Here is a 25,401-nt window from a genome sequence, read left to right on the forward strand (position 1 = left end):
TCCTATAGAAATCCTAACTCTAGCCACCAATCACATCACAAATGTAACAACCAATAAAAACGTATGTAAGGGGCAAGTGACATTAACCACAAGCTGCTGGGGCAGAGGGTAGGGAGATGCTCCTCAATTCAGAATCTTCTTGGTTACACTCAGGCTCAATCCACAGTTTGTACCTTCTGCAGGTAAGGCCCAGTTCTGAAACCACTAAAATACTGATTTTCGCACACTTAAACTAATCACTTTTTCAAGCCAACAACAAGGGTTACATACACTTTCCAAACACAGTTTAAACCATAAAGCAGATTAAGCAATCTCCTAAACACGCTCTGGTTAGCCACTGATGTGTATTGTGCCTATTTACCTTGTACAGGGGTGTATGGGGCCTTAGTACACTAAAGAGAAAAAACTAGGAGAGAAATTTAAACAGTCACGGATAGAACAAAGCAGCAGTTTTTAAAGTACAAAAATCATGCAAACCAACAGGTAAACATAAACAGCACTTTTAAAATGTCACGAAAACACAACACTGTGTTCTTCCCACCTTTCTTTGTCTCTTGTTCACTTGGCTGTGTAGGGTACAAAGAACCTGGGGTCACAAAATGGAGGTGGCTCTGTTGGGGTTTACTTCACAAACTTAAAGGGCTAGGGCAGGAGTGGGAAGAGGGCTCAGGGTTGCATGAGAGCTAGAAGGCCAATCAGCAAGCACAGGCTGATACAGTAACATGACACATACAAACTTACAAAGACGTTTGACTAATTTGAAAGCTTTTTTGGATAGTCATTATATGAAAATTATAACAACAAAAAGTAAAATTGTGTTATTTAAGCATAGAAATAATGTGATGTCCCCCATTTTAGGTGGTTGGAGGGGAAGGATGCTCTGGAAGTAGTAAAGGACTGTATGTATCTGTGGAAGATTTTGAGCTCCTCGCTTGACAATAAAGCACACATTGGCACTGTTACGCAGAGAGCAATGAATCACACAAATGGACTCCATAGTTTTTGTACTTCACATGGGCGACAATATTGTAATCACCTCTTACCACTGTACCAGATAAAAATCCCCAGACAGTTCTATATGCAGAAGAATCAATTGATACAGGGAAATGGGCATTTATGGATTTAGTGGAAGGGAGAATACTTAGGAAACTCTTCTCTGTGAGCACATTAGCACCAATATATGCTATCAGAGTAGGACCAGAGTTGCCCAGTGTTTATGCATTGGCCATTGCTTTACGTTTAAGGTGGGGTCTTGGCCTGTTACTTTCTGAAAAGAACTCTTTGCGTAAATTATTAGCCACCGAGATTATGAAGGAAAATTATTTCCTTTTTATACTTGGCAAAAGTATATTATTTGCCTTACAATGTTTTGAATTGGAAAAAGAAGTAGTTATAAAGATGTCAACATTGGAAGTATAATGGTTGTTGAAGAAATGTTGCCCAGCTCTTAGTATGCAAAGAGATATAAAGGGGCTCATTACAAGTTTGGTGCTCTCAATGCTGGATCGCCAAACTTGTGGGGAGGACGCCATGGTGGTGGGGTTCCCCCCTCACCCTACTACAAGGTTTCCGCTGGCCTGACCTGACTGAGCAGTGAAAACCTTGAAATAGAGCTGACCAGCGGGAATATTGCTACAAGATAGCACTCAGCTCCCTTAAAGGAGCTGAGATTTATCTCGTAAGAGAGAGGGGGCCAACCAGCACCCTTGGAATGCACGCTGTCTGTCTGCAAAGCAGACAGTAAGAATTCCGATAGTTTTGGGCAGGAGGGCCCCGGTGCTGCCCATGCCATTGTTTGCAGGGACCCCCCTGTGGCCCCCTGCATTTGTTCTCCACCAGCATTTTCATGGTGGAGAAACTGCCATGGAAAGGCTGGCAGAGAACAAGGTTGTATTCAGCAGGGTGGCACTGAGTTCAGCGCCTCCTGGCTGATTACAACCAAGACCACCGTCACCCCATTAGGATCATGGATCCTGGAGGATACGTCGGTCCGATAGCGGTCTGACCGCCAAACTCATAATGTGGCAGTTAGACCGCCGCAGCCGTGGCGCTCTGACCCCCTCCGCGAGGCTGGAGGTCTTGTGACTGCTAGCCTTGTAATGAGGACCAAAGTCCTGTATTAGTAACAACAAATTTCTAGATATTAGCTCTAATTTTGAAGAACAAGTAGCACAACCTTATGTAGAATCAAACTTATATCATGGGGTACAAATAATTATTTTCTTAATTAGATTAATTATGCTCCCTTACGGATTATAACAAATGCATGGAATAAAGAAAAAAGAGAAGAGTGTATTTGTAAGTTATGGAATGGGGGTGTAGAAGATTTAGATCTTGTACTTTTTTCTGTCCGGCAGTACGGAAACAATACTTACGCTCTCTTTCTTATGATTTTGAAATAATATCTCTGAATTTTGTACACCCTATCCTTATTTGTCCACAAAATAAAATGACCTGCCTCCGGCTTTTTTTTTGATTTTCTAGATGTATAGTCCATCAATCAGGATTTATAAAACGTGGCTAATCAACCACTAGAGCATCCAGGGACTTGCAGGTCCCAGAGGCTTATTCGAACAGCGAGGTCTTGAGGGCCATTTGGAATTCCGGAAGTAAGGTGAGGGTCTGGAGGTGCTGTGGGAGGCTGTTTTAAGTTTTGGTGAGATGTGAAAGAAGGAGCATCCTCCACTTCTGATTTGGTAGATGTGGGGAGTATGGCAAGTTAAAGGGAGGCAGAGCGTAGTCTTCTCAATGTTGATGGAAGTTCAGGAAGTGGTTATGTACGCGGGTCATTGGTTGTGTAGATCCTTGTGTGCATGGGTCAGCAGCTTTAATTGGCATCTGTTCTGTACAGGAAGTTAGTGGACTTGCCTGAGGTGGGGTGTGATGTGTGTTTGTCGGTGAAGAACAAGGATGAGTCTGGCTGTGGCATTCTGAATGGTCAGAAGTCTCTGTCGGAGCTGAGCAGCGATTCCTAGGTAGAGGGTATTGCTATAGTCCAGTCAACAGGTGATGAGGGCCTATGTCACAGTGCATCTCATGTGTAGGGGTAGCCACTGGAAGATTATGCGTAGCATGCACAAAGTAAGGAAGCGAGCGGAGGAGACGGCGTTGATCTGTGATTTCATGGTGAGCTTGTTGTCAATGATGGTTCCAAGGTTTCTGGCATAGTTGTAAGGAGTGGGTGCAAGTCCTAGGTCTGATGGCAACCAGGAGTCGTTTGATGTGTTTCTGCTTTTGCCAAAGATCAGTATTTCCAACTTGATTGTGTTCAGCTGCAGGCAATTGTTCTTCATCCAGTCAGTGACACTTGTCATGCATCTGTGGAATGTATAAAAAGTTCTTTAAGGCAATTTAATTAAGTAATACAAAGGATTTTTTTGAGAAAAACGTTTTATAAGTTTGATTTGTATCAACTATTGATGAACACTTTTATGTTCTTCAGAAAATTTAATTTTAATATTAGGATAGGTTTTTAGCAACCTTAATACTGAGGTGATAGTATTTAAAAGTGTTAATTGATGTGCTCTGGGATATAGTGTTTAGTTTGTTTTTTTCCTGATATGCCTTTTCTGAATTTGATAACATTTACACGTGAGACAAGCTAGGCGGAAATCTGTGTAATATTAGGTAAATAAAAATGGTTTCATTACTTAACGGTCTACAGAGCAAGCACAGCCTTCCTCTGTGTGCTTTAGGGAAATGATTTCAAAATAAAAGGCAGTACAATTTTCTAAATACATTAGATAAAATTCAAAGGTTTTAAAATCAATTTAATTGGGTGGGCCTCCATTTAGCCATGACTACGAAGCATTTCATCAAAATGTATATAACTCCCTTCACTTGCACATCGCACATTCTTTCATTTTATTGTCCTGTCCTTTTTTTCCTGCGGTTTGGCAGGTATGAACAATCATACAATATCATAACCAGCTGTCCACAATCAGCTTTAAATATTACTCAAATGAAAATGGTGATTAGCCAGAAGGTCAGCATTGAATCCTGCCTACCAGATAAGCAATTTCATTTTACATTCACTCTTTTAAAGATGTCAGTAGACCGCATTTTGAGATACTAAGGAGAAACAATGTTGGTTGCACACTTCTGATGTTCTAACTGTTTTCAAGGGTTCAGCAGACAATTTTTATGATCATAGCTTATCTTATTCCTCCAAAATGCCAGGAGGACAACATTGTTGAGGTGTTTGAATATCAAGTGGTACCGGTAGATAAAATACTTGCAGATGTCTTAATGCATGTGTTATTTTCAAAGCAGAATCTGACTGCTGTAACTGCACATCAAATACTAACTGTGAAATATGGAAGGCTTGAAAATCGAAAGCAACTCCTGTCATCAAGAAAGTGGTAATGAACTGCACCGCCGCCGTTTGCTACTCCTAGGGCTGACAGCCACGATTCAGAGAATGAAGGCTGTCAATGGAAAACTGCTTTCGCCTAATAAATCTGTTATCACACACTTTCAATTCTCAGTAGATGAGCAATGGCTGGAACCATAATTGTGGCAAAAATAAAAATGTACATTTCACACAGACTTGCAAGGTGGGGGGGAGGTCAGTTGCAGGCCTTTGTTTCTTTGCCAGTTTATATGAGTTGAAACGTATATTCTGTGAGCTGGAAAGACATTTACAACTCTCATATATAATTTGTACATTATAACAAGGCGCGGGTGAAGTTTAAGTTACGCTTGTGTCATTTGCATATTTCCCAAAAATGTTGTTATATGAAATTCTCAAAACTATGCCACTACACCACTTCATGTAAGTACCATTTGCAATAAACATTGACCAGGAATGCACAGGAACAACACAACACAAGTGACTGTTGCTCTCAGTGCCTTTGTGTTTGCTCTTTTTTTATTTTGAAATGTGTCCTCTCCTCAAAATTTGATGCACTAAAATGTAGTGCCAAATGACAGATTTGCATTTGCAATAAATACATATTTTTGCCAAAATGTCACGTTATTATTCAAAAGTAAATTGGGTACATTTTGCACACCTCTTCTAATCTGCAGTTTTTGCATTGATGAATTTAGAATTACAGGATTTCTGACAGCAAAAACCCTTGACTCATCAGGCCCTAAATTCGCCATAGTATTTTGAATAAAGTATCTTGAATTGGTGCCAGATTAGTAAAATCCCTGGTATTACTTCTAATGAAGCTCAGATCTATTGAGTTTAAGCCCCATATTTATACTTTTTTAGCGCCACAATTGTATTTTGTAAGTTTGCGCCGCTTTTGCGTCAAGAAATTACGCAAATGTGGCCCTAAAAAAGTATAAATATAGGCCTAAGTTTACAATCTGACAGAATGTAAAAATTAGATGCCATAAAAGCAACAGAGCACGTTCAAAGACGTGAAGTGGTTTCTGTGGTCTATATGTGCACCAAATGCAGACCTTTCGATTTTTTTATGGTCAGTTAGTTTTCTAGGGATGACTCTCCTTGTCAGACATGTTTTGGATCACCTAACAGGAATATCTGGTGATGCGGGATAAAGTGAAAGTGCCCTTTATGCAAAACTGTTTTACATATGGAATTTTGTGAGATGTAAAACATTGGTACAATATTTCATGAGACAGAAGAGCTGCATATTCAGAAATTTGTGGAATGGAAAAGATTATCCATCTGTTTTTCCAATAAATGGAAAAGATAAACTGACATAATCTTGGGAATGTACTGAACGGATGAGAGATGTGATGTGTATTTGTAAATATCTGAAGGTAGGTGCAAGGTTGATAATAGTAATTTCAGGTGCTATCTTAACATTAAGTTCCACCCATACCATTGGTGAATGACACAAATATTGTTTCAAAAATACTGAGTTGCGAAAATATCATGTCAAAAATACCATCAAGCCAAAACAGATTATAGTTTTTTCTTTAAGTAATAATATTGTTTTCAAAAACATTGTATTTATTATTATTTACTTTAATATAGTTGTACTAAATATACATTTTCATCAATTTAATATATTGTTTATATCAATTTGAGGTATTAGTATTAGTTTTTCTTTCAGTTGTTTGATCGCAGGTAGTTGGGTTTGCAGAGAAATATGGGAAGTAATTTAAAAGATGAATTATTAATATTATTTTTTAAATAATTTGGCTGTTATTTACATGATTATTTGGCAATTATTTATGTAAATGATTAAATTAATTATTATTTGAATTATTTATGTGTATTTGTGATTTTTAATGTCATACTGTTTCATTACAAATTCATAATTTCTAAATTCATAAATAGTTGTATTTAAATAAAATTAATTATGATTATTAAAAAGAAACGGGTATGTACATAATTCAGTAGTTTGTTGTCTTTTATATAATTGTTAACTCATAAGAATGTTTAATATTTAACTTATTAAAATTAACGTTATATTTGTTTTAATTTAATTTGTACTATTTATTTACTATCTTAATGTTAATATTGCTTTACTTACATTTTATTTTAAAGAGAGTTTTTGGTTGGTAGTTTTTGTGTTTGTAGGGAGGAAAGTATATTTATTTTACTTTTTTTGTCTTATGTTTTTGTTTTTTTGCATTATTACAATTTATATTTTAAATTACATTTCATTTTATTAATTGAAATTACATCTATTGTGTATTGCGAATATGTTCTAAAATATTTATGTTGTTAGTTTTTTTTTTTATGATATGGAATTGGAAAGGTTAATCTAACCCTTCTTAATTCTGTACATATCCTGCTTTTGCTTATATTGGAGTCAAAACAATAAATATAACTCCTTCAAATTCTAACACTTTCCCTACTGTTACTTAGAACCGAGTGGCAATAGTAAATCTAACTGTTCTGAAGTCTATGGGACTCATTATGAGTCTGGGGTCCAGACTGCCAGACCGGAGAAGAGGAGACCCAGGCCCTATTACAAGGTTTCCACTGGGCAGAACGGTCAGCCCAGTGGAAACCATGCAGCGGCATTGGCCTCGGCTCCTAATGGAACCGAGGCCAATGTTGTTGCACAGAGGGTGCCCACGGAATCCTCGGAATGCGCACTGTGTGCCAGAGCAGACAGTGTGTATTCCGAGGGCGCTGGGCGGGGGGCCCTGCACTGCCCATAACGTGGTCATGGGCAGGGCAGGGGACCCCCTTTGGCCCCCAGCACAGGGTTTCTGCCAGCCTTTTCATGGCTGGGTGTCCACCATGAAAAAGCAGGCAGGAACTGGACTCGAACTCAGCGGTGCCATGGCTGAGCATGACTCTGTCCGCCATCAGCCCATTAGGAAGGGAGTGTGGTCCTACCGCCATGGGGGTAATGTGGCCGTTAGACCGCCTGGAGTACGTCGGTTCCACCACCACCGTAATGCTGACGGTCACACAACAGCCTATAGTCTTTAAAAATAAAAGTCTATAAAGTCCATCACTTTCCCCACTGTTGCTTAGATTGTAGTGGGAATAGTAAATCTAACCCCTCCAAAGTCCAACGCTTCCCCTGCTGTTGCTTAAGTTGGAGTGAAAATAGTAGATCTGATCCCTCTAAATCCAGCCCCTCTCCCTGCTTTTGCTCACATTGGAGTGGGAATAGTAAATTTAACCCTTCCAAAGTCCACCACTTTCTCTAACTTTGCTTAAGTTGTGTTTAGAATCTCAATTTTTACCCCTATGATGTACAACACTACCGCCAGTGTTGTTTATTTTCAGTTGTTATATTTGTATTCTTTATTATTTGTTTCTACAATTTACATTTATAAAAAGGTGTAGTTTTTTATTCAAATTTAACTTTTGTTTTTGACATTAATTTTATTTTTTAATAAAGTGTGATACATGTTTTTTGCCATTATGTGTTTGTTAAATAAATACTCACTGAAAAAGGGTTAAAGTGACTTTATAGTTAAGTGAAAATTTCAGTGACAACATAGAGTTTTAAACTAAAACAAACACTGAAATGTACCAGTTATAGTTATCTCTAGCAACTGTAAGTCGAGCCCTAAGATTACTATAACTTGCACCCCTGCCATGCACAGTCTTGTCATCAATGATGTCATTTCAAAGGTTGCAGTGATGTTATCAATGGTGTTGCATGAGTGATGTCATATGTGGGGTTATTAGCTGTGCATGTCAAGGGCGTAAGTTATAGTTACCTTAGGAAGAGAGTTATAGTTACCTTAGGGAAGGCCCCCCTCCTCGGGCCATTACAGCACCGGGACCCCTTCTTCCAGGCCCAAAATATACATTCAGAAATAAGGGATGCATGCGGCCCCCTCCCTGAGCCACTATGGGCTACATGGAACTCATCCACTGGCACCTTCCTTTTTTATTAAGGGGGAGGGGATGCATGGCCCCTGATCTCCTGGGGCCCCGGGACTCCACAGTAAGGTCTTAGGTGTTCCTGGATGGGTGCCCCAGTGCCTACTTGGGGCATCACCAATCAGTATGTTCGGGGCCAAGGGGGGAGCCCTGAGCCCCCTGCAGCCATGCCAACTCCCCTCATTCACATATCCTGGGTGCCGTGGGAGCCGACATGACTCCAGCCTGGTGGAAGCAGCTTTGTTTTACACGCATCCACTGGACAGGAGCAATCTGAGTTTCCCTGCCCAAGAGAATGGGCAGGGAAACAAAAGTCTGATCCCACTTGGAGCATTTTCAAATCTACCACCCATGCAACTATAGAACTAAACTTCTAGAAATAAATCAAGAAGGTCATGGTTTTCTAGACTTTGCAAATTTACGGTTAGTTGTGCAAAGATTACTCCAGGTGGGCTGCTGATACTTCTAAAGCCCCTCACAACACTTTTAACATTTGTTGGTGATGCCCCTAATAACCTAGGGTCTCCACAAGGCAAGATGAATATTCCAATTAGCAAGCCCCGCAGTGAATTATGGGGGCTCAACCTAGGAGCAAGGAATATTGAATGAGCAGCTCTCCCGCTGTGCCAGGGAAAGCCGGTGGCTGTTTTCCTAGAACGTGGCCTTGCGCTGTGTGCCTCTTCTCCTGTATTTTGACAGTATTTTGGCAGTGCTCTGTTCCACCTATGCACAACATGTGCTGCCACATTGGGGCTGCCCAGGGCACCCACCCCTGGATGCCCCACTGACTCCTGTGGGTTAGATTCTCTATCTGCTGCCATGGGACCCAGTAGCTCTTCTCTCCCCTGCCACACCTACAAAAAACAAAAAATTCAGGCGTACTCAATCAACGGCACCTAATTGCAACAATCATGTGTAAGCATTATTCTTCCAGGTCATTCTCTCTACCCTTATCTACTAATATCTAGAAGCCTTATTTTGCTGGGTGATTAACTCTACCTATATCTACCACTATTTTGAGAAGGGCAACATGTAACTGATTTGGCATGTATACCACTGAAGTTTTATGAACCTACATACTACTGGCAATTTTGATTTAGCAGTGAGTCTAGCGTGTAACAGACTCAGTTACAGATCTGCAATACGTAACTAGTCCTGTATTGTTATGTAAGTGTTATGTAACATCATAAACTATGAGTCCGAACATCAAGTGGTTTGTAAGCACCAGAAACCTGAGTTACCAATATATGTAAATATTACACGTGACCGTCATGTAAATATTACATTAAATGATTATTTAGGCGTAATTAGCAGAAGAGGTATAATGAAAACGCAACTGAAATCCTGCACTATAATGTTTAATTATCGTTCTGAAAAAGAGGAAACAATTATTCACTTATGTAAGTAGGAATGCAAGAAGTCATACAAACTATTTCTTGTTTTCATGAGAAATACATTATGTCTATAGAAATCAGACCTTTGTTAGCAAGGCAGAGATAACTATGGGGGATGACTGCAATAAGAATGTTCAACTTTCATGCTTCGACAGTTGTTTGAACAAAAAACTAGGGATGGGTGAAACTTGTTGAGTTTCACTCTGTGGAATTCCGCAGAGTTAGAGAAAACTTCCGTGAAATTCTACCAATCGGTGGAAAATATGCAGCTTGTGCTGCAATTTAGTGCATGTAGCGTGCGCAGCACCGAAAATCAGCATGAACAGCACCATGCATTGCGTTGCGGAAGAGCACACAGTGATTTGAGTTGATTTTGCTGCCACTCAAGTAGAAAATCAACTCGATTGGCATCAAATATAATCACATAACAGCTCTCTGACCGCTCATGAAAGCCGGCGATCACCTGCATTAGAAAAGCTGCGCTAGGGACACTAAATCTCGCCAGCTCACATATAATGGAGCCTTGTGGGAGAAAAAGTCTGCCATGCAGCGATTAGCGGAATTTGTCTAGAACTCATTGTTGAAGAATAAAGCAGAGTGGCCAAAATTCCACTAATTTTGCAGGTGGAATGGAATATTTCTCCGACCCCTAAAAACTCTGATAATGCTCACAGATTGCTGAAGTAGCTGCCTACAAGGCAGAGCTTACAATGGACCTTGACTGCAATTTGAATGTTCAGCCTTCACGGAGTGTTGAATAAATAATAAACAGAGGTTATGCTAAGAGATTGTGAAGCTAATTACAGACAACAGAGCAAATACTGTGTCCTTTTTTAATTGAGAATGCTATGGTTTAGCTTGGCTTTCACAAATAGTCTGCTCTACGACTAAGCTTAGGGATGTTTGAAGTTTTTACTTACTCCTTTAACAATGGGCAATGGTAAAGCTCTGAAGCGATTACCAATATGACGTCAGTTCCATGACATAAGGAAAATATTTCACAGTTCCATGTGTAATATTGATTTTCACATACTGCATTTTATGTAACAAAAATACCTAGACATGTAACACCACAGCCATAAGCTTTATGTCCAGGCATACAATTTCTGTTCTACTTATGGTACTACATAAATGTAGTAGATTTCATTCTGATTCAGTCTCTCTATGATGCATATGGCATCCCTTTCTGTATTTTTTCAGACAACAAATAGTTTGTCTATGAAAAGACGCCAGAGGCCTGTAGGTTGGGCACTAGGTCATCACTCCAGACTACCTGCTCCTCCTACCAGGACATGGATAACTTTGAATAGCTGTAGATGAAGCAGGTGCCCCAACACTGTTGCCTGGAGTTGCCTTTCTTAAGTTTCTCACCCATTAAAAATATGTTCTCATTTAGACACGATTTCATCATTGTCAGTATCATTTTTTGTGTGGTAAAATTATTATGTATTATGTGCTCAAAGAAAATATATATTTCATGGGTAACCCTTTTATTCAATGTTTTCTGCTGGTTATGACAGATGGTTATGGTTTTCACAGAAAAGAGGTCTAACTGTGAATTGTTTCCTGTAATTATAGATGGTTTCATAGCTTCATCCTCTACTTTTTGCTACTTAGTGTCAAGGGGACTTAGCATGTGTGGAAAATGAGCATTCCCATGCAATCACCGATCTTCTATCATTGTTAGAAAGGGGTTTGCATCAAAAAATCACCCCTCCTTGAAGCAAGCCTAACTGTTCAGCACATATACAAAGTGGTAAAGTGCTAAACTTACTATTTTGTACTGAAATTGTTCCCTTCCAGTACAAAACCCGAAGTGTACTTTACCAGTATAAGATCTATGCTTCACATTTTGTGCATACTCTTGCTCTCTGGTGCATGCATTGGCACAAGGCAGCCTAAGGCAAGGCAGCACTAGGAAAAGAGCAACAGTGCCATATCTAAATAGAAATGCTACCGTTGGGCTCTCTCCTTTTCACACACCACAGTACTGCAATTGCCCTGTGATGTGTGAAAACTTTATAAATTGTCCTTATCTTTTCTTCAGATGAAGCACTCTTATTATAAACCGGGGCCTGGGTGGAGTCACACTCATTGCACCCATTCACATTGAGTTTTATGTCAAACACAATGCGGAGTACATCCTCACATTCAAAATCACACATGAATGGCACCATGCGGTTCACATGGGCAAGGCCATCTTGTTTTTTTACCCTGTTCATGGGGCTGGGACTGTCTTTAGAATTTTTTTAATCCATTTCTTATCTTTTCAGTCCTCTGCCCTCCTAAATAATCTACCCATCATTTTTATTTTTTGGATTAGTGTGTCCTTTTGTGTCTGTGTATTTTTCAGTTTTTTTCATGTTTTTCATGAGTTTTTGTATCTTTGTTTACTTTTCCCTTTACTTTGTTATTTCTTCCTTCCTTCTACTGTTTCTTTTCTTCACCCTACCCAGCGCCAAGGCAGAGCAGGGCGGTGAGCAGAGGAGCAGCAGCGCCAGGGCCCCCTGAACAGCCAGCAGCAGCCGCCTACCCTGCGGACGGCTAAGGTGTGCAGTCTCAGGCTATTTTTTGTGAGGTGCAGGTGACAGCATTGTTTTTTTACATGCAGCGCCACCTTCCCTCCATGCTGGCAGTAGGCCTGACAGTGGGTTTCCCCAGCGGGGGGAGGGTGCATATGTGTGTGCGGCGCACCAGTCAGGTCCAGCACACCACCCAGCAGCTGATGCACCTCTGTGTGGATATCCTTGACTGGGAACGGGACCTGCTTGACCTGTTAGGCGTCGAGATTCTGGGGCTTTGTCTGTATTGTTTTCTGCATTTGTGTTCTACAATGCTAACTCTTTTCCAAATAGCATGTTGCTCACACTCAGAGGTAAGTTACATTTAGTTTAACTTAAGAATATTATTATGTGAACCAGTTTGAGCTAGACAGGTGCTGGGCTCTACCTCATCGTACTCATCGGTGCACGTTTTGGCTTATTATTTAAGAAGCCATTGCAATGTAGATTCCTCTGTCCTGCTGTCACCATATTGGATTAGTGATATCAGTGAGTTAGCTTTCTCTGTGACATTCTTTATGTAGCTCGTACAGTCCCGTGCAATTTCATACTGTGTAGTAGTAGTATTCATCTATGCATTGCTAAAAAGGGAGAATGAGTTGGTCCATCAAGGGGGTTGAAAAATTAGAATAGAATCAAAGATCATTCATTGCAACACATTAGTTCCAAATGTAGTTTTGGTTAAGGAAATTTAAAATAGGTATTTTATGAGTACAGCCAACTCACCATAGTCGATACTAGTACCATAGGTGATCTGATTTCTATAAGTACAATGTTACTGTGTTTGCCTGTTATAATAATTTTGTGGAGATTAACTGTACCACTAATCTATTTGTCTTATCTTTTTTATTTCTTAAATCAGCACCCAATGGCAAGAAGAGGGACATCACAGAGGTGTGTCTGGCAAGAGTTGTGGAGGAGGCACCAACCACCAGCGCCAACGCTGAGGGCTCTGCTCATCCTTATTATTATTATTTCCCTTATTTTTGCCTCTGCCCACTATTATACTACTTTTAATTTTGCCTTGTTTATTTTGTATACTGTCTCCTTTTATTCCAACTCCCCTGTCTACATTTTGTTTAATTCCTGTTATCCCTGCATTATTATTTTTCCTTACTTCATGGGTGTTTTTTTGGTAGCTGACTTTTTCTGGTCTGTACTAGTCTATACATTTCTTCTGATTTGTTGGTAATCCTTCCCTTTCCCCCATATATTTTATGGTACTGTGAGTACGGTAAGACTAAAACCATATTTTGGTACTCTTCTGTCTACTGTGAAGATTGCAGGCCCAAGTAAGCCAGTATCATAATAATATTCACCATGTATGTTTGTTGAGGAGGCTTTCTTTTTCTTGCTGAACTCTAACAGTTAACAGGAGGGTAGCCATGGTCATGGACCAGCTCCCCTCCACTCCCAATGTTGTGCTGTGTAATTAATTTATACAGTATACCAGCAGTTCCCATGACAGTGCAGCATGGCTGTAAAGTATGAGGTCCCATTGCATTTCCCAAACAAAACAATATGTCTTTCATTGACCAATTTTTTTCCACCCCTTCATTTTGTTTCAATGATTCAAAGTCATCATCACCATAGGTTATACCTCTGCCCCTCTATTACGAATGGCTTTTGGTTGGCTTGACTACCTGGGTTTTCTAACATTGTGAACCAACAAAATGTCCAGGGTGATACTTTTGATAGAAGATACTGCAGTGCAGCTAACCAAATTGTAGTGATGTAGTGCAATTGTTTTTTCTTTATTAAAAAATGAAGGGGAGGCGTCTCTGGCATCTAAAAATGTATAATTTTTAGCCACACTGGCCACCAGTTTTGCTGGCTCAAGTGCTGCTGCAGGAGGAGTGTCAGTTGGAGGGGGAAAAGCAGCGACAGGGACGGCCATGGTAAGTCACATTGCTTGCTTAATTGACCATTACTATTATGCTCATTAGCTACAAGGGCATAGTTGTGACTCGTGAACCCCCCACTTTACCAGCTACAGCATTGTTTGAGTTATGGCCTCTTCTATCTGCAACCCAGCAAAAGCTCACATAATGTAGGCTAAAAATTATGTCTTGATGGAAATGAGAAAGAACGGAAAGTTAAACGAAAGGATGGGTGAAATGAATGAAAGGAAATGATGCATGGGTGGGTGAAAGGATACATGGGTAAGTATTTGGTAAATGGATGGATGGGTAGAAGGATGTTTGAAAGAAAGTGTGGATACTGAATGGATGAATAGTGGACTGGAAATTTTGGTGCAATACTTGATGAGGAAAGTAAATCTTAAATCATGGTGATCAATATATTAGGGAGTATGAAAGAATGATTGCAAGGATGAATAAACAAGGGAGCTCTTTTGGAGAGGGGCATGCTGCTCATTTACGTCACTTACTTTGTTTCATGGTTATCAAAGCTAAGGCTCAAAGTAGGGGGTATTTTAATTTTTGTTCTAATCCATTGATTCACTGTATTTGTTAAGCAACACAGCTATGTATACCACCCATCATCATTCATCAACCCCTCCCTGCCCATGGCATTTTGCCACCCATTATCGAAATGCAGTATGGTTTAATTTATGACTGCAGTGTTAGCTATGCAATCTGTGTCTGCTTCAGTTAATGAAGCATTTACAAAGTTTTCAATGCTTTGCAAACCGAACACACATGGTGTGTTCCCTTTGCCTACTCAGTCACCTCTTAGTACTTCACGCCTTTATTCTTTCCTAAATACTTTTGTCCCAGCCTACCAACAAAACTGAAAAATCCATTCTTGGCAGTGCCACATTTCTAATTTCTATGGTCATGTGAAGTGATTCAAATATTTTCACGGTTTCCCATAACAGATTTATTTTACTCCTGTTCAGATTTTTTGCTTTAGAGTTTCGTCTTTTACAGTGACTGAATAAGCTAAAGCTTGGGCACATGACCAATGAATGATCACTGACACCCCTGTATTCCATAGCAAAGGCTCTTCCTACCTGCCTAAGCCCTTTACCTTACCATGCAGCAGAGTTAGTGAGGATTCCTTTCCTTACTGCCCAGCGAAAGAATTAGTTGGAAATAATTTGTGGTGGTGGGCAAGGCCAGTGAGTAAAGTGGAGCTAAGTACCTGATTTGATTTCAAGTTTGGCATAAGGGATACTCTGTGACGAACTTGCCAAATACAGTCTATATAAGCTGTTCGTTTCCCTGTGATGCAGTGCATAATTTTCCCCACTGACTACTTACGGCAGACACAATAATAATATCCACATTTCATATGTGACGTGTGTGATATAGTATCTTATTCATTATTTATCTACCTCTTTGGAGTCAGGGTAGAAAGTGAAAGGCATTTGGAGAAGAGCAGAACCATTGGAATTAAAGATAGATATTTGTCAACTACGGTTGACCCAGCTGCAGACAGTAGTACCCGAAGCACTGGCTAGCATGCCTCCATTAATTTAGCAGCACAACATCTTGTACTCCATAGTGCATAATGCCATATTCATAAATGAGAAGTAATTTATTTAAATCTTTTCACTCAAAGTGTCTGTTTAGTTGCTAGAGAAGTCTTTAAAAGGAAAAAAAAACACTCAAATCACTTTTTTTAATCGGGTGTTATTCTGCCTTAATTTTTTTCTGCCAGACAGTCAGTGCTTTTTATGTGAGGCATGTGTGAGTAAAAAATAACATTGGCCCTGTGACTCTTCTAATCGTGATCACAAATTTCAGAGGCCAGCAATGTACTGCTACTGTCCTACCCACAACTTAATTTTAAACAAGTGTTTGCACAGAGCATTGTTTTCAATTTGTCTTTTTTTTCTTTTTGTTTTTCTCAATATAGTTATTCCTGCTACTCCATCAGCACCACCCACCAGGCAGGAGACAGCGTCCCGTCTCCAGCAGCAGAGGCTGGAAACCACCCGGGCCGAATACCGTCATCTGGTGGTCGTGGAGGATGAAGAGGCATAAATAAATGCTGCCTCTGACCTGGGCCCCAGTTCAGCAAACCGGCTCCAGCCTCCAGCCTTCAGGCCAGTCCATCGCCAGCACCACCGCCAGCTGACAGGAACTGCTGCCGTCCCCTCCCGAGCTGACACACAGTGAACATTGCTACAGCCCATTCTGCAGTGGCTGTACCACCTGGAGTAGCAGGTGGAGAGCCACCTGGAGAGCACTGAATGGAGCCTGGACCTGCTCTGGACCAAAATCAACAGTGCCCTCTTCTGAACCCTTATTTTATTTTTTTGGTGGGAGGAACGTGTTGTGGGTGTAGAGATGGGAAGGGTGGGAAGGGAGTTGGGACCAGATTTTGGACTTTAGACTTTAGTTCTGGACTTTTGATGTGGACGTTTGGTTTTTCAGGCTGGGGCCATTTGTTTGAGGATAGGGGTGGGCCTGCTGTGGGTGGAAAGGGTGGGCGTTCTATTTGTAAAAAATAAAAGGGGATAACATATTTTACTTCATTTATGCCTCAAATGTTTATTTTGGTGATTTAGTTTGCATTGCTATCTTTTAGTGTAGCCTGCTTTTTAAACCTGCTAAAAAAGTGTATGTCACTTGCTTATAACCTTGCTCTTCAGCCCTCTATAACTATATTGGGGATGATTGCCATTGCCTATTTTGCCTACAAAAACCTAGATACACACAATAACATCTTCTTCAGTAGAAGTTAATTACTAACTAAAAAAGTTCTCTTCAATCCATAGTTGTTCTCTTACCTGAATAGGCAAAGTGAGGGCTTATACCTCAGTCTTCTTATTTCAGGGTTTTTCCCAAGGTGGCATCTTAAGGTGGTGGTGGTAGTACAGGAAGACACAAGATGCCACTCCCACCTATGCAAACTCCAACTGCAGTATTGATCAAAAGGTTAGACATCAATGTCAACTAGATTGAAAGAAAACAGAGAGTTAGTGGGTCATAAATTATACCTTTCAGAAGACTCAGACCAGTCTACCACAATGACAGTATTTGACTCACAACAAAGAAGACCTGATATGATAATAAAAAACAGAAATTCCAACTGAACACTGGGGAGCTGGTATTTAGAAAATAAACTTAAGAAATGAAACACTTGAGTCAGGAGAAGTGGGCTTAAAGTCAGGAGTAGTTGGACAAGGTTAACCGTTTACACAACACATGGCTTTAATGATGATGTTGATGGGGTCGGTGTGTAATATGGCTCATGTAATAGAAGGTCATGCAGTGAGTTGGTGTTGCTTTCACCACATCCGCCCGAGCAAGTGTGTGTTCCATTTATTGTGTAGAATTAAGTCACACCTCAATAAATTACACAGCCCGGGGGCCCGATGAATAGATGGGAAAGGGGATTTGGGGAAAGGTGTGACCATGACAAGGACTACACAAAATAAACCACAACAATAATAATCTCTGAACAGCATACCATTGTCAGTCTGCTCTGAGAGGAAACGATAAAGGGATAAGTATGACACAGTTCAGTTAAATTCATTGCAAACATTCCTTCTGCCCCAGAGAGTTGCAAGACAGTTTGGGGCATATTTAACATCCGCTAGAGCCACTGGAGCGTCACTTTACGTGATGCTCCAGTGGCGCTAACCTCTGCTCCATATTTACAAGAAGGTGTACCGCCATTTTCTGTGGTGTTACGCCTCCTTGTAAATATGGGCCCCTCCGATGCAGTTTTCTGCATCCGAGGGGCATGCAATGGGTGTTACTGTGGGTGTGCTATAGCAACACCCCTTGCATTTTGACGCTGCCTCATATTTACGAGATTTCGTAAACCTGAGGCAGCGCCAAAATCTAATTCCACCCCATGGGTGGTTTTAGCAAGGCGCAACAAGGAGGAATACTTTTATTCCTCTTCGTTTTTTGCTTTTTCTATGTGTGTTGCATTCTGCAGCACGCATAGAAAGAGCAAAATGCCAGAAATGATTGTTTCTGTGCGGAAAGGTGTCCCTTCCTGCACATAAACATTTCAGAATGACGCTTTGGCACTTCTGTGTGTGCTGCATTTTGCAGCACACACAGAAGTGCCAAAGCACCATTAGTGATCATATATGTGCAGGAAGGGCCACATTCCCACACATAAACAATCACACCCCTCAACACAGACATCCTTGCACGATGGTGCCAATTTTGGTGCAGTGTTGCGCTCCATCATTTTCCCATAAATTTGTGCCTATATGTCTAAATGTTATGTCTTCTAGGTTTGAAAAATACAAATTATTGAGGCTTAAAGGTAACTCACCCAGTTATAAAGGGAGCAGCGTCTGTGTCAGGCATTTGTCTAGGCCCCATTTGTCTGCATCCATGGTCATGGCTTTCCCAATGACATCTCCTCCACTTCAAATGACATAGTCATTGATATGTCTGTATTCCTCAAACAGACGTTGCAACATATAAAAGTTTGAGTTACAACGTGTTGGCACCTCCTGTATCAGGGTTTTAACTGTTACTCTGTTACCATGCTGAATAATCTGCAACTACTTCCAGTCTTTAAAAGAATGGCTGAAATTAGTGCATATTCGTCTGAAGGTGGTCAGTATATTTCTGACTATGTCTTCTTTTTTTAGAAAGTCTTGCACAACCAGGTTGATGCAGTGTGCCAAACACAGGACCCTGAAATAGCCACCATCTGCCATGGCCTTTACTATGTTACTGCCATTGTCCATGCCAACAAATCCAATTCAAAGACCTCTGGGTCACAGCCATTCAGACACCTGGCTATTAAATGTGTCCAAGATGTTTGCAGCTGTATGTGATTTCTCCATTGGGAACATGGCTACATTGCATGCCTCCAAACGCTCTTAAAAATTTCTTAATGGCCAAGATCTTTAAATAACTGTAACTTTACCCCTCCAAAAGAGATCCACTGTGCAGTGATCCACATGTAATCAGTAGCCTAACAACTGGTCCACGTGTCTGTCGTTAGGTGGATGGTGTGGATGACACTGTACTGCAAAGCTTGTCCAATGAATTGCAGCACATTGTGATACAGTGCTGGAACAACAACTCTGGCAAAATAGGGCAGACTATGAACCTTCAGTTTCAGGAAGATGGCTGCCACAAACTCTAAGAATCTCACTCCTTTCACAAAAGAATAAAGGGAGGAGGTCCAGTGCTAACATTTTTGCTAGCTTCCCATTCCACAAACATGACATTAGGTAGTTGCAGTTGTAGGGCCCCTCCTGCCTAAGCACACCTGTAATAGCAGCCTGGGCTTTATTCTTTTCTGGGGCCACTGACATAGCTGCTTTTGGGATGTAGGTGGTGGTAGACTCAATGTGCATTGTGGTGTACACACCGTATGCTGTAGTGTCTCCATCTGACTTTGAATCTTCTTTTGCCATTGTGAGGCCGCTGAGGCAGGTGATTCTGGCACACTGCTGGGAGCAGGACTGCTTTGCATGAGGATGTCACCCTCTTCTTCCTCACCTTTCACTGTGATTTGACCAGTTGTAGTTGATGTTTCCCGGCTTGCCTCACCTTCACCTCCAGGATCACGTTCAGCAGTATTTTTAAGGTGCTCCTCTTACCAGGTTGCGCAATGTTTTTTCATATGGGTCATCTGGCCTCCAGTACCATAATGTGGAACAGGCTTACCTCTATGAACACTTGCATGGCAAATGGAGTATATTGTAATGTTCTCCTCCTGTTTTCTCACCGTAAAAAAGTCCTAAACTGGGGAGAGGTACTTTCTTACTGGGCCACTGCCAATGGCTGGAGGTATGTTGGTGTGTAGATTGCCTCTCTGCAGTGCATACTTCTACTGAGTTACGGGTTGGTGCACGTCTCTGCTGGGGCCTTACAAATATGGGAGTTGGCGGTGCTGCCTGTGCCGCAGCCCTCGGAGCAGGTTGAATAGTAATGTTGGACTCTTCTGTGCCAGCTTCCACAATGACTGGCTCATCATCTTCATCCTCTTTACCATCATCCTCTTCCATGATAACAAGGCTTTCTTGAACTTTTCTTTTCCCCTGCCTCTCCTGGAGTGTCTCGGACTCTGCCAGTGTCCACTCCATGTCCCTTTAATTGTCATCACAAGTACTGCTTGGAGAAGATGGTGGAGTAGTACTCTTCCTTTTTCTTGCTGGGGACCTGGGAGCCATTGATTCTAAAGGAGGAGATTCTTGCTCGCCAGGAATCTCAACCTCCCTGTCCTGCTCCAACTTCATGAAGATCTGCTATTGCTGAATGCAGCTGCTGTCCACTTTGCTCCATTTCCTGAAACGATTGGTACTACTTTGCAAAAGGGACAAATCCAATACAACATCACTGCTTGTCAGCGTCGCCATGATTGCAGGGGCTGCCTCACTGATAGAGATAGAGATGGTCTTGGGCTTAGTTTGGGGGTGTGGCTGCAGATACAAGGCTGCTGCTCCCAGGTTTCTCCCTAGAGGCAGGTGTGGCAGGCACACGTCTCCCGAAAAAGGTTGCGGTCGGTACTCCACTAGTAGAAACCTCCTTCTTCTCAATGATCACTTTCTTGGGAGCAACTTTCTTTGGGGCCATCTCAAAGCTCAGTTGGCAGTGGCATTATGCTGCACAAACCAAAGAGATTGGAGGACTACATACAGGCCTTCTCTTTGGCAGTACTGTGGGTGATGTGACGTCTCTTCTCTTGTGCACCTAAAAACAACCAAGGAAGAAAGACATGTATTTAGCAAAACGTGGCATTGTTGCAGGTTGAATTAGTATAGACAAATGCAATATTAGTGTGGTTGGTTACTTATGTAATAAATGCCAATTTAATCCAACATTGTAAAGTCAAACCATATCACCACACCACAAAATTTCATTTCAAATCAGGCAGCACAACATGCAGCTATAGCTCTTTGATTTATTGCATCTGTTTTAGAGGAGACACTTGTGGTAGTCAGAGAGAGGTGCATGGGTAAATGGAGTAATCTTTAAAAACCTATGACAGTAAGGTGGTCCAGGGAAAACGGAATAATCATAAAAAAATGAATTATGCGGCTGGTTTGTCTGCAGTGCACCGCAGCCAGGGTGCCCAGGAGGAAATGGAATTATAATACACCTAAAGAAACCGAATGCTGTAGCGCGGCTGGGTGCCTTTGGTGGGTGGGTGGATGGATGGACGGATGAATGAATGGATCAACAACAAGGAGCGAGGAGGCATGGTAAACAAAGAATACATGCAAGCCTACAGCAAAAGGACACTGGTTGGATGGACAAAATGGCCGCCAGCCACATGGTCAAACAACAAGGAGCAAGGAGGCATGAAGAACAAAGAAGAACCCATGCAAGCCTATAGCAAAGACACACTGGCTGGACGTACAGAATGACTGCAAGTGCCATCCACATGGTAAAACAACATCAAAGAGAAACGAGGCATGGCAAACAAAGAACACATGCAAACCTATGGCAAAGACACACTGGCTGGATGCATGAAATGGCTGCCAGAAAATGGTAAAACAACAACAAGGAGCAAGGGGGCACAGCAAACAAAGAACTCATGCAAGCCCATGGCAAAAGGACACTGGCTGGATGCAGAAAATGGCCACCAGCCACGTGGTCACAACAACTACGAACAAGGAGTCATAGAGAACAAAACACATGCAAGCCTATGGACATAGACTACACAAAAGGGCCCCTGCCCACACAGCATGGAGAACAAAGACAAATGGTGGATGATGACAAACACACACACACACACGCACACACACACCCTGGCCATAAGTGGTAACACTGAAGAAAACACTACCATTCATTTGGCAATGCAAGACACACAGATTAAAGGAGCTATACAAAGTTCACATCAACAGTGCACATCCTCCAATGCCATCAAATATTATCGCACAACATATGCACTTTTTGCAACAAAAAAAATGAAATTCAAACAATAGCCAACATTTTTAATTCAATCCAATGCATCCCCCTCCTAAATGAAGTTTTAAAAACATATACCACTGTAACATTTATTTAATGCACTGATGACTACTAATACTGGGCCTACTGGATAGATGGCCCTTTGGAAATCTAGGTCACATAGTAAAATAATATTGCAAATGTTACAAATATGTACAAAAGGTACTGAGCTGTGCAACAATGTTCCTTTACAATATATGAAAAATCAATGACATGCAAGATAAATAATAGGTAGGCCAATACTTAAACTCCAGGCCACTCACCACTATACATTTTTAAAACCAAATTAAAGTACAAAGAAATACTGGTGCATCCCAAACAAACAGACACAACCCTTATTTAATAGTTTGGAACTTACTTGTGTGCTTTCACAAAAAAACTAGTACTTAAACCCAAAGGCATATCCATGAGACAGAGAGTGATCCTTCCACTTTGAAATCCGAATGAAAAGTGACCAGGAGATGGACAAAGCACTGGGCGAAGCCTGCTGGACAGGAATAGGAACTTGGAGCCTCTGGGGCACTTCTTTCCTATCTAAAAACAAATCAAAAAGGCTTCTCACACTAAAAAACAATTTGAAGGGGCCATTGGAGAAGACTATCCACTCAAAAAACTCTTTTTGACTAGATTTAGGTACATCTTGAGTGGGAAATCCACTAAAGGTGCATTGGTGCTCGTATGCAGGCCTGTTTTGGCCGCTGTAGCAGCCGGAAGCAGTGTGAGCAAACGCAACGTTTTGCACGTGCTAGTCAGCAGCCCGAGAGTATTGTGGCGCTCACGAGAGAGCATCACAACCAAATCTCCTGGGGGCAAATGAACTCTGCTCCATGCCGAATTTCAGAATTTAGGAACTCCCTGCGCAGAGCAAAGTGCCTGAATTCCGCAAACTCTGTTGGAGGAGTGGAGAACTACGCCCGGGCCCAATTATATAATGTCTACCAGAATGGGTGACTCCTAGACATCATGGCCCTCATTATCGTTTGTAACATTTTCTCTACATTAATTTAAACATTCATTCACTGTCTGTGTATAGCGTGTGAGTGATATACGATGCAACATTTTATAGGTAGCACTGTCAAATAAATGTGGGACGGCAGCCAAGGAGAGATTGGGGGTACTATTGGAGGGTGCTAATGAGAGAAATCTGTGAAGAAGGATTGTTGCATTGGGCGCCAACAACGCTAAAACCAGCCCTAGCTGTCATTATAATTATGAAATTCATGTTTTATAGGGAATGGTGAATTTTTTTCTGTTTCATGGTTACCTGTGAAATATGAGTTTTTACACGACTTCATTTTGTGCAGTTTGATTCTTTGTTTGTAGAATGCAGCATACATGAAATGGTCATACACTCTCGATGTGTCCTTGTATAGGATTGAGTGCTTAAAAGGGAAAATAATTCTGATTAAAACAATAAAGTCGAATTTGACCTTTGAACGGTGCTGATAAATGTGTGCACCCAAAAATAAAAAATAGCACCGCTTCATGTAAATAGTTCTCTCCTAAACTGTGCCTGCAGTTTACTATAAACATACGATTTGTGTGCCTTTGAACTCTTTGATATGTATTTCTATTCTTCTGCAAAAAAAACCTCAGTTATGCTCATTTCACACAGTGCTGAATTCTCAACAACCTTAAGGCTGTTGGCGGGACCGTACTTGCCGTGTGCGGTTCTTTGCTGCCATCTTGCGTTCACTCGGCTGATTTCTGTTGGCGGTCTTCCTTCAATTTCAGTACTCCAGAAATACTAAATGTAATTTGTATGTTTTTTTGCAGCTAAAACAAAGCGAGGCCAACGCGGATACTAAGGAAAAGCTTCCTTTACGTCTACGGATCTTCGAAAAATTTCCTAACAGGCCGCAAATGGTGAAAATATCTAAACTGCCGTCTGACTTTACAGTTCCCAAAATAAGGTACATGTTCATGTGAGAAGAAAGTTCTCATTAGTAGAAGGCCTGCTTAATCTTTTCCCTTAGCAAGTCCATCCAGCAAGTAAAGTGTACAAGCAAATGGCATTGGCATGCTAGTTTTGAATCGACCGCTGGAACGTTTTGAATGTTCCAGAGGTCGATTTTTTTTTGAACGTCTAGTAACATTGCTGCTCAGATAGGAAGTTATATTAGGGTTATGGGCACTTTTCCTGATTATTTTAATTAACAGTTAATAGCTTGTTTCAAATTACTTGTAATCGATTTTTAGTGCGACTTGTCACTTAAAACATATTGTTCTGGTTGCAAGTGAGATAAGAGTCGAAGTTGCATGTAACGCTTTAATTATATAGATATATGTTCAAAAAAGTTGTGTGTTACTGTACGCAAACAGTACCACATTTCCTCTCGAACAAAGAGAATATACTTCTGTTTATTGCACTCACGTTTCCTGCGTAAACATTCTTAAAATGCATGAATGAATTTCGGCGTCATTGTTCTTTAGATAGTATTGCTATGATTTAGAAATATTTTAAATTACTACCATTCTAGTGGTGCCCAAAGTATGTCTAGGAGGGCCTAAGGCATATAAGATTTTCAGGATAACTAACATCTAAATATATATGATTCCCATATACATTAATTCGAAGTGGATTTATCCCATTTGGATATCCTGAAAATCTGTCAACGCTCAAGCATTCACGGAACAGTGTTGGATACCACTTGCTCTTTAAATGTTGCATTCACGAGTCATACCTGAGAAGCACGTACAAACTGACACATTTGTGGACTAGTGAAAAACCCATACACCTTGCAAGTAGTTTCCGATCCTTGAAACATGTGTTTCCATGGTAATAATGTGAAGGGGCCATGCCCATGTATAATTGAAGTCTAATGAAAGGATTTTGCTACAGAGGAAAACAAGCATTCGCAATGGAATGGGTCTCTCGTTTGCTTAGAGCTATTAGCTTTTTAAACTCCTAACCGGACTTTTGTTGCCACATAAGTTGAAAATAAAAAGTAAAACACTTGACATAAGCGAGCCAACAGCCGCCATGAGCGCGAAGCCGATACACAAAGGGAAACAGAAGTTGGCTTGCAGTGAAACATATCGGGAAAAGTGCAATTATCCATGTAACCGGCAAAAGTGCAATTTTCCTTGTAACCGGCAAAAGTGCAATTATCCATGTAGCAGGGTTGATGTCATGCAAAGCGCTTGACTACTGCCCAGCGAGATCGCGCTACCACCGAAATAAAGAGAAAAAGTTGTCCAGAAACCATGCGGAAAACATGAAGCCCCATATGTTTTCAGTAGTTGGCCAGTGTGCGTGAGGAGGGCTAAACATGATGTGTGCATGCCTTTCACTAATGATATCAAGCTAATTTTAAAAG

General features: G+C 41.0%; 1 protein-coding gene across 1 annotated transcript in view; it reads left to right on the forward strand.

The window, feature by feature from the left end:
* Positions 1 to 25,401, forward strand: part of NALCN (sodium leak channel, non-selective) — a 2,264,872-nt gene that overhangs the window by 1,681,972 nt on the left and 557,499 nt on the right. The window contains exon 15 of the mRNA XM_069205064.1: positions 23,858 to 23,994. Within this exon, the coding sequence (XP_069061165.1) occupies positions 23,858 to 23,994 (137 nt within the window). The remainder of the gene's footprint in view (positions 1 to 23,857; positions 23,995 to 25,401) is intronic.

This window comes from Pleurodeles waltl, chromosome 8 (genome assembly GCF_031143425.1).
Source record: "Pleurodeles waltl isolate 20211129_DDA chromosome 8, aPleWal1.hap1.20221129, whole genome shotgun sequence".
Taxonomy (NCBI): domain Eukaryota; kingdom Metazoa; phylum Chordata; class Amphibia; order Caudata; family Salamandridae; genus Pleurodeles; species Pleurodeles waltl.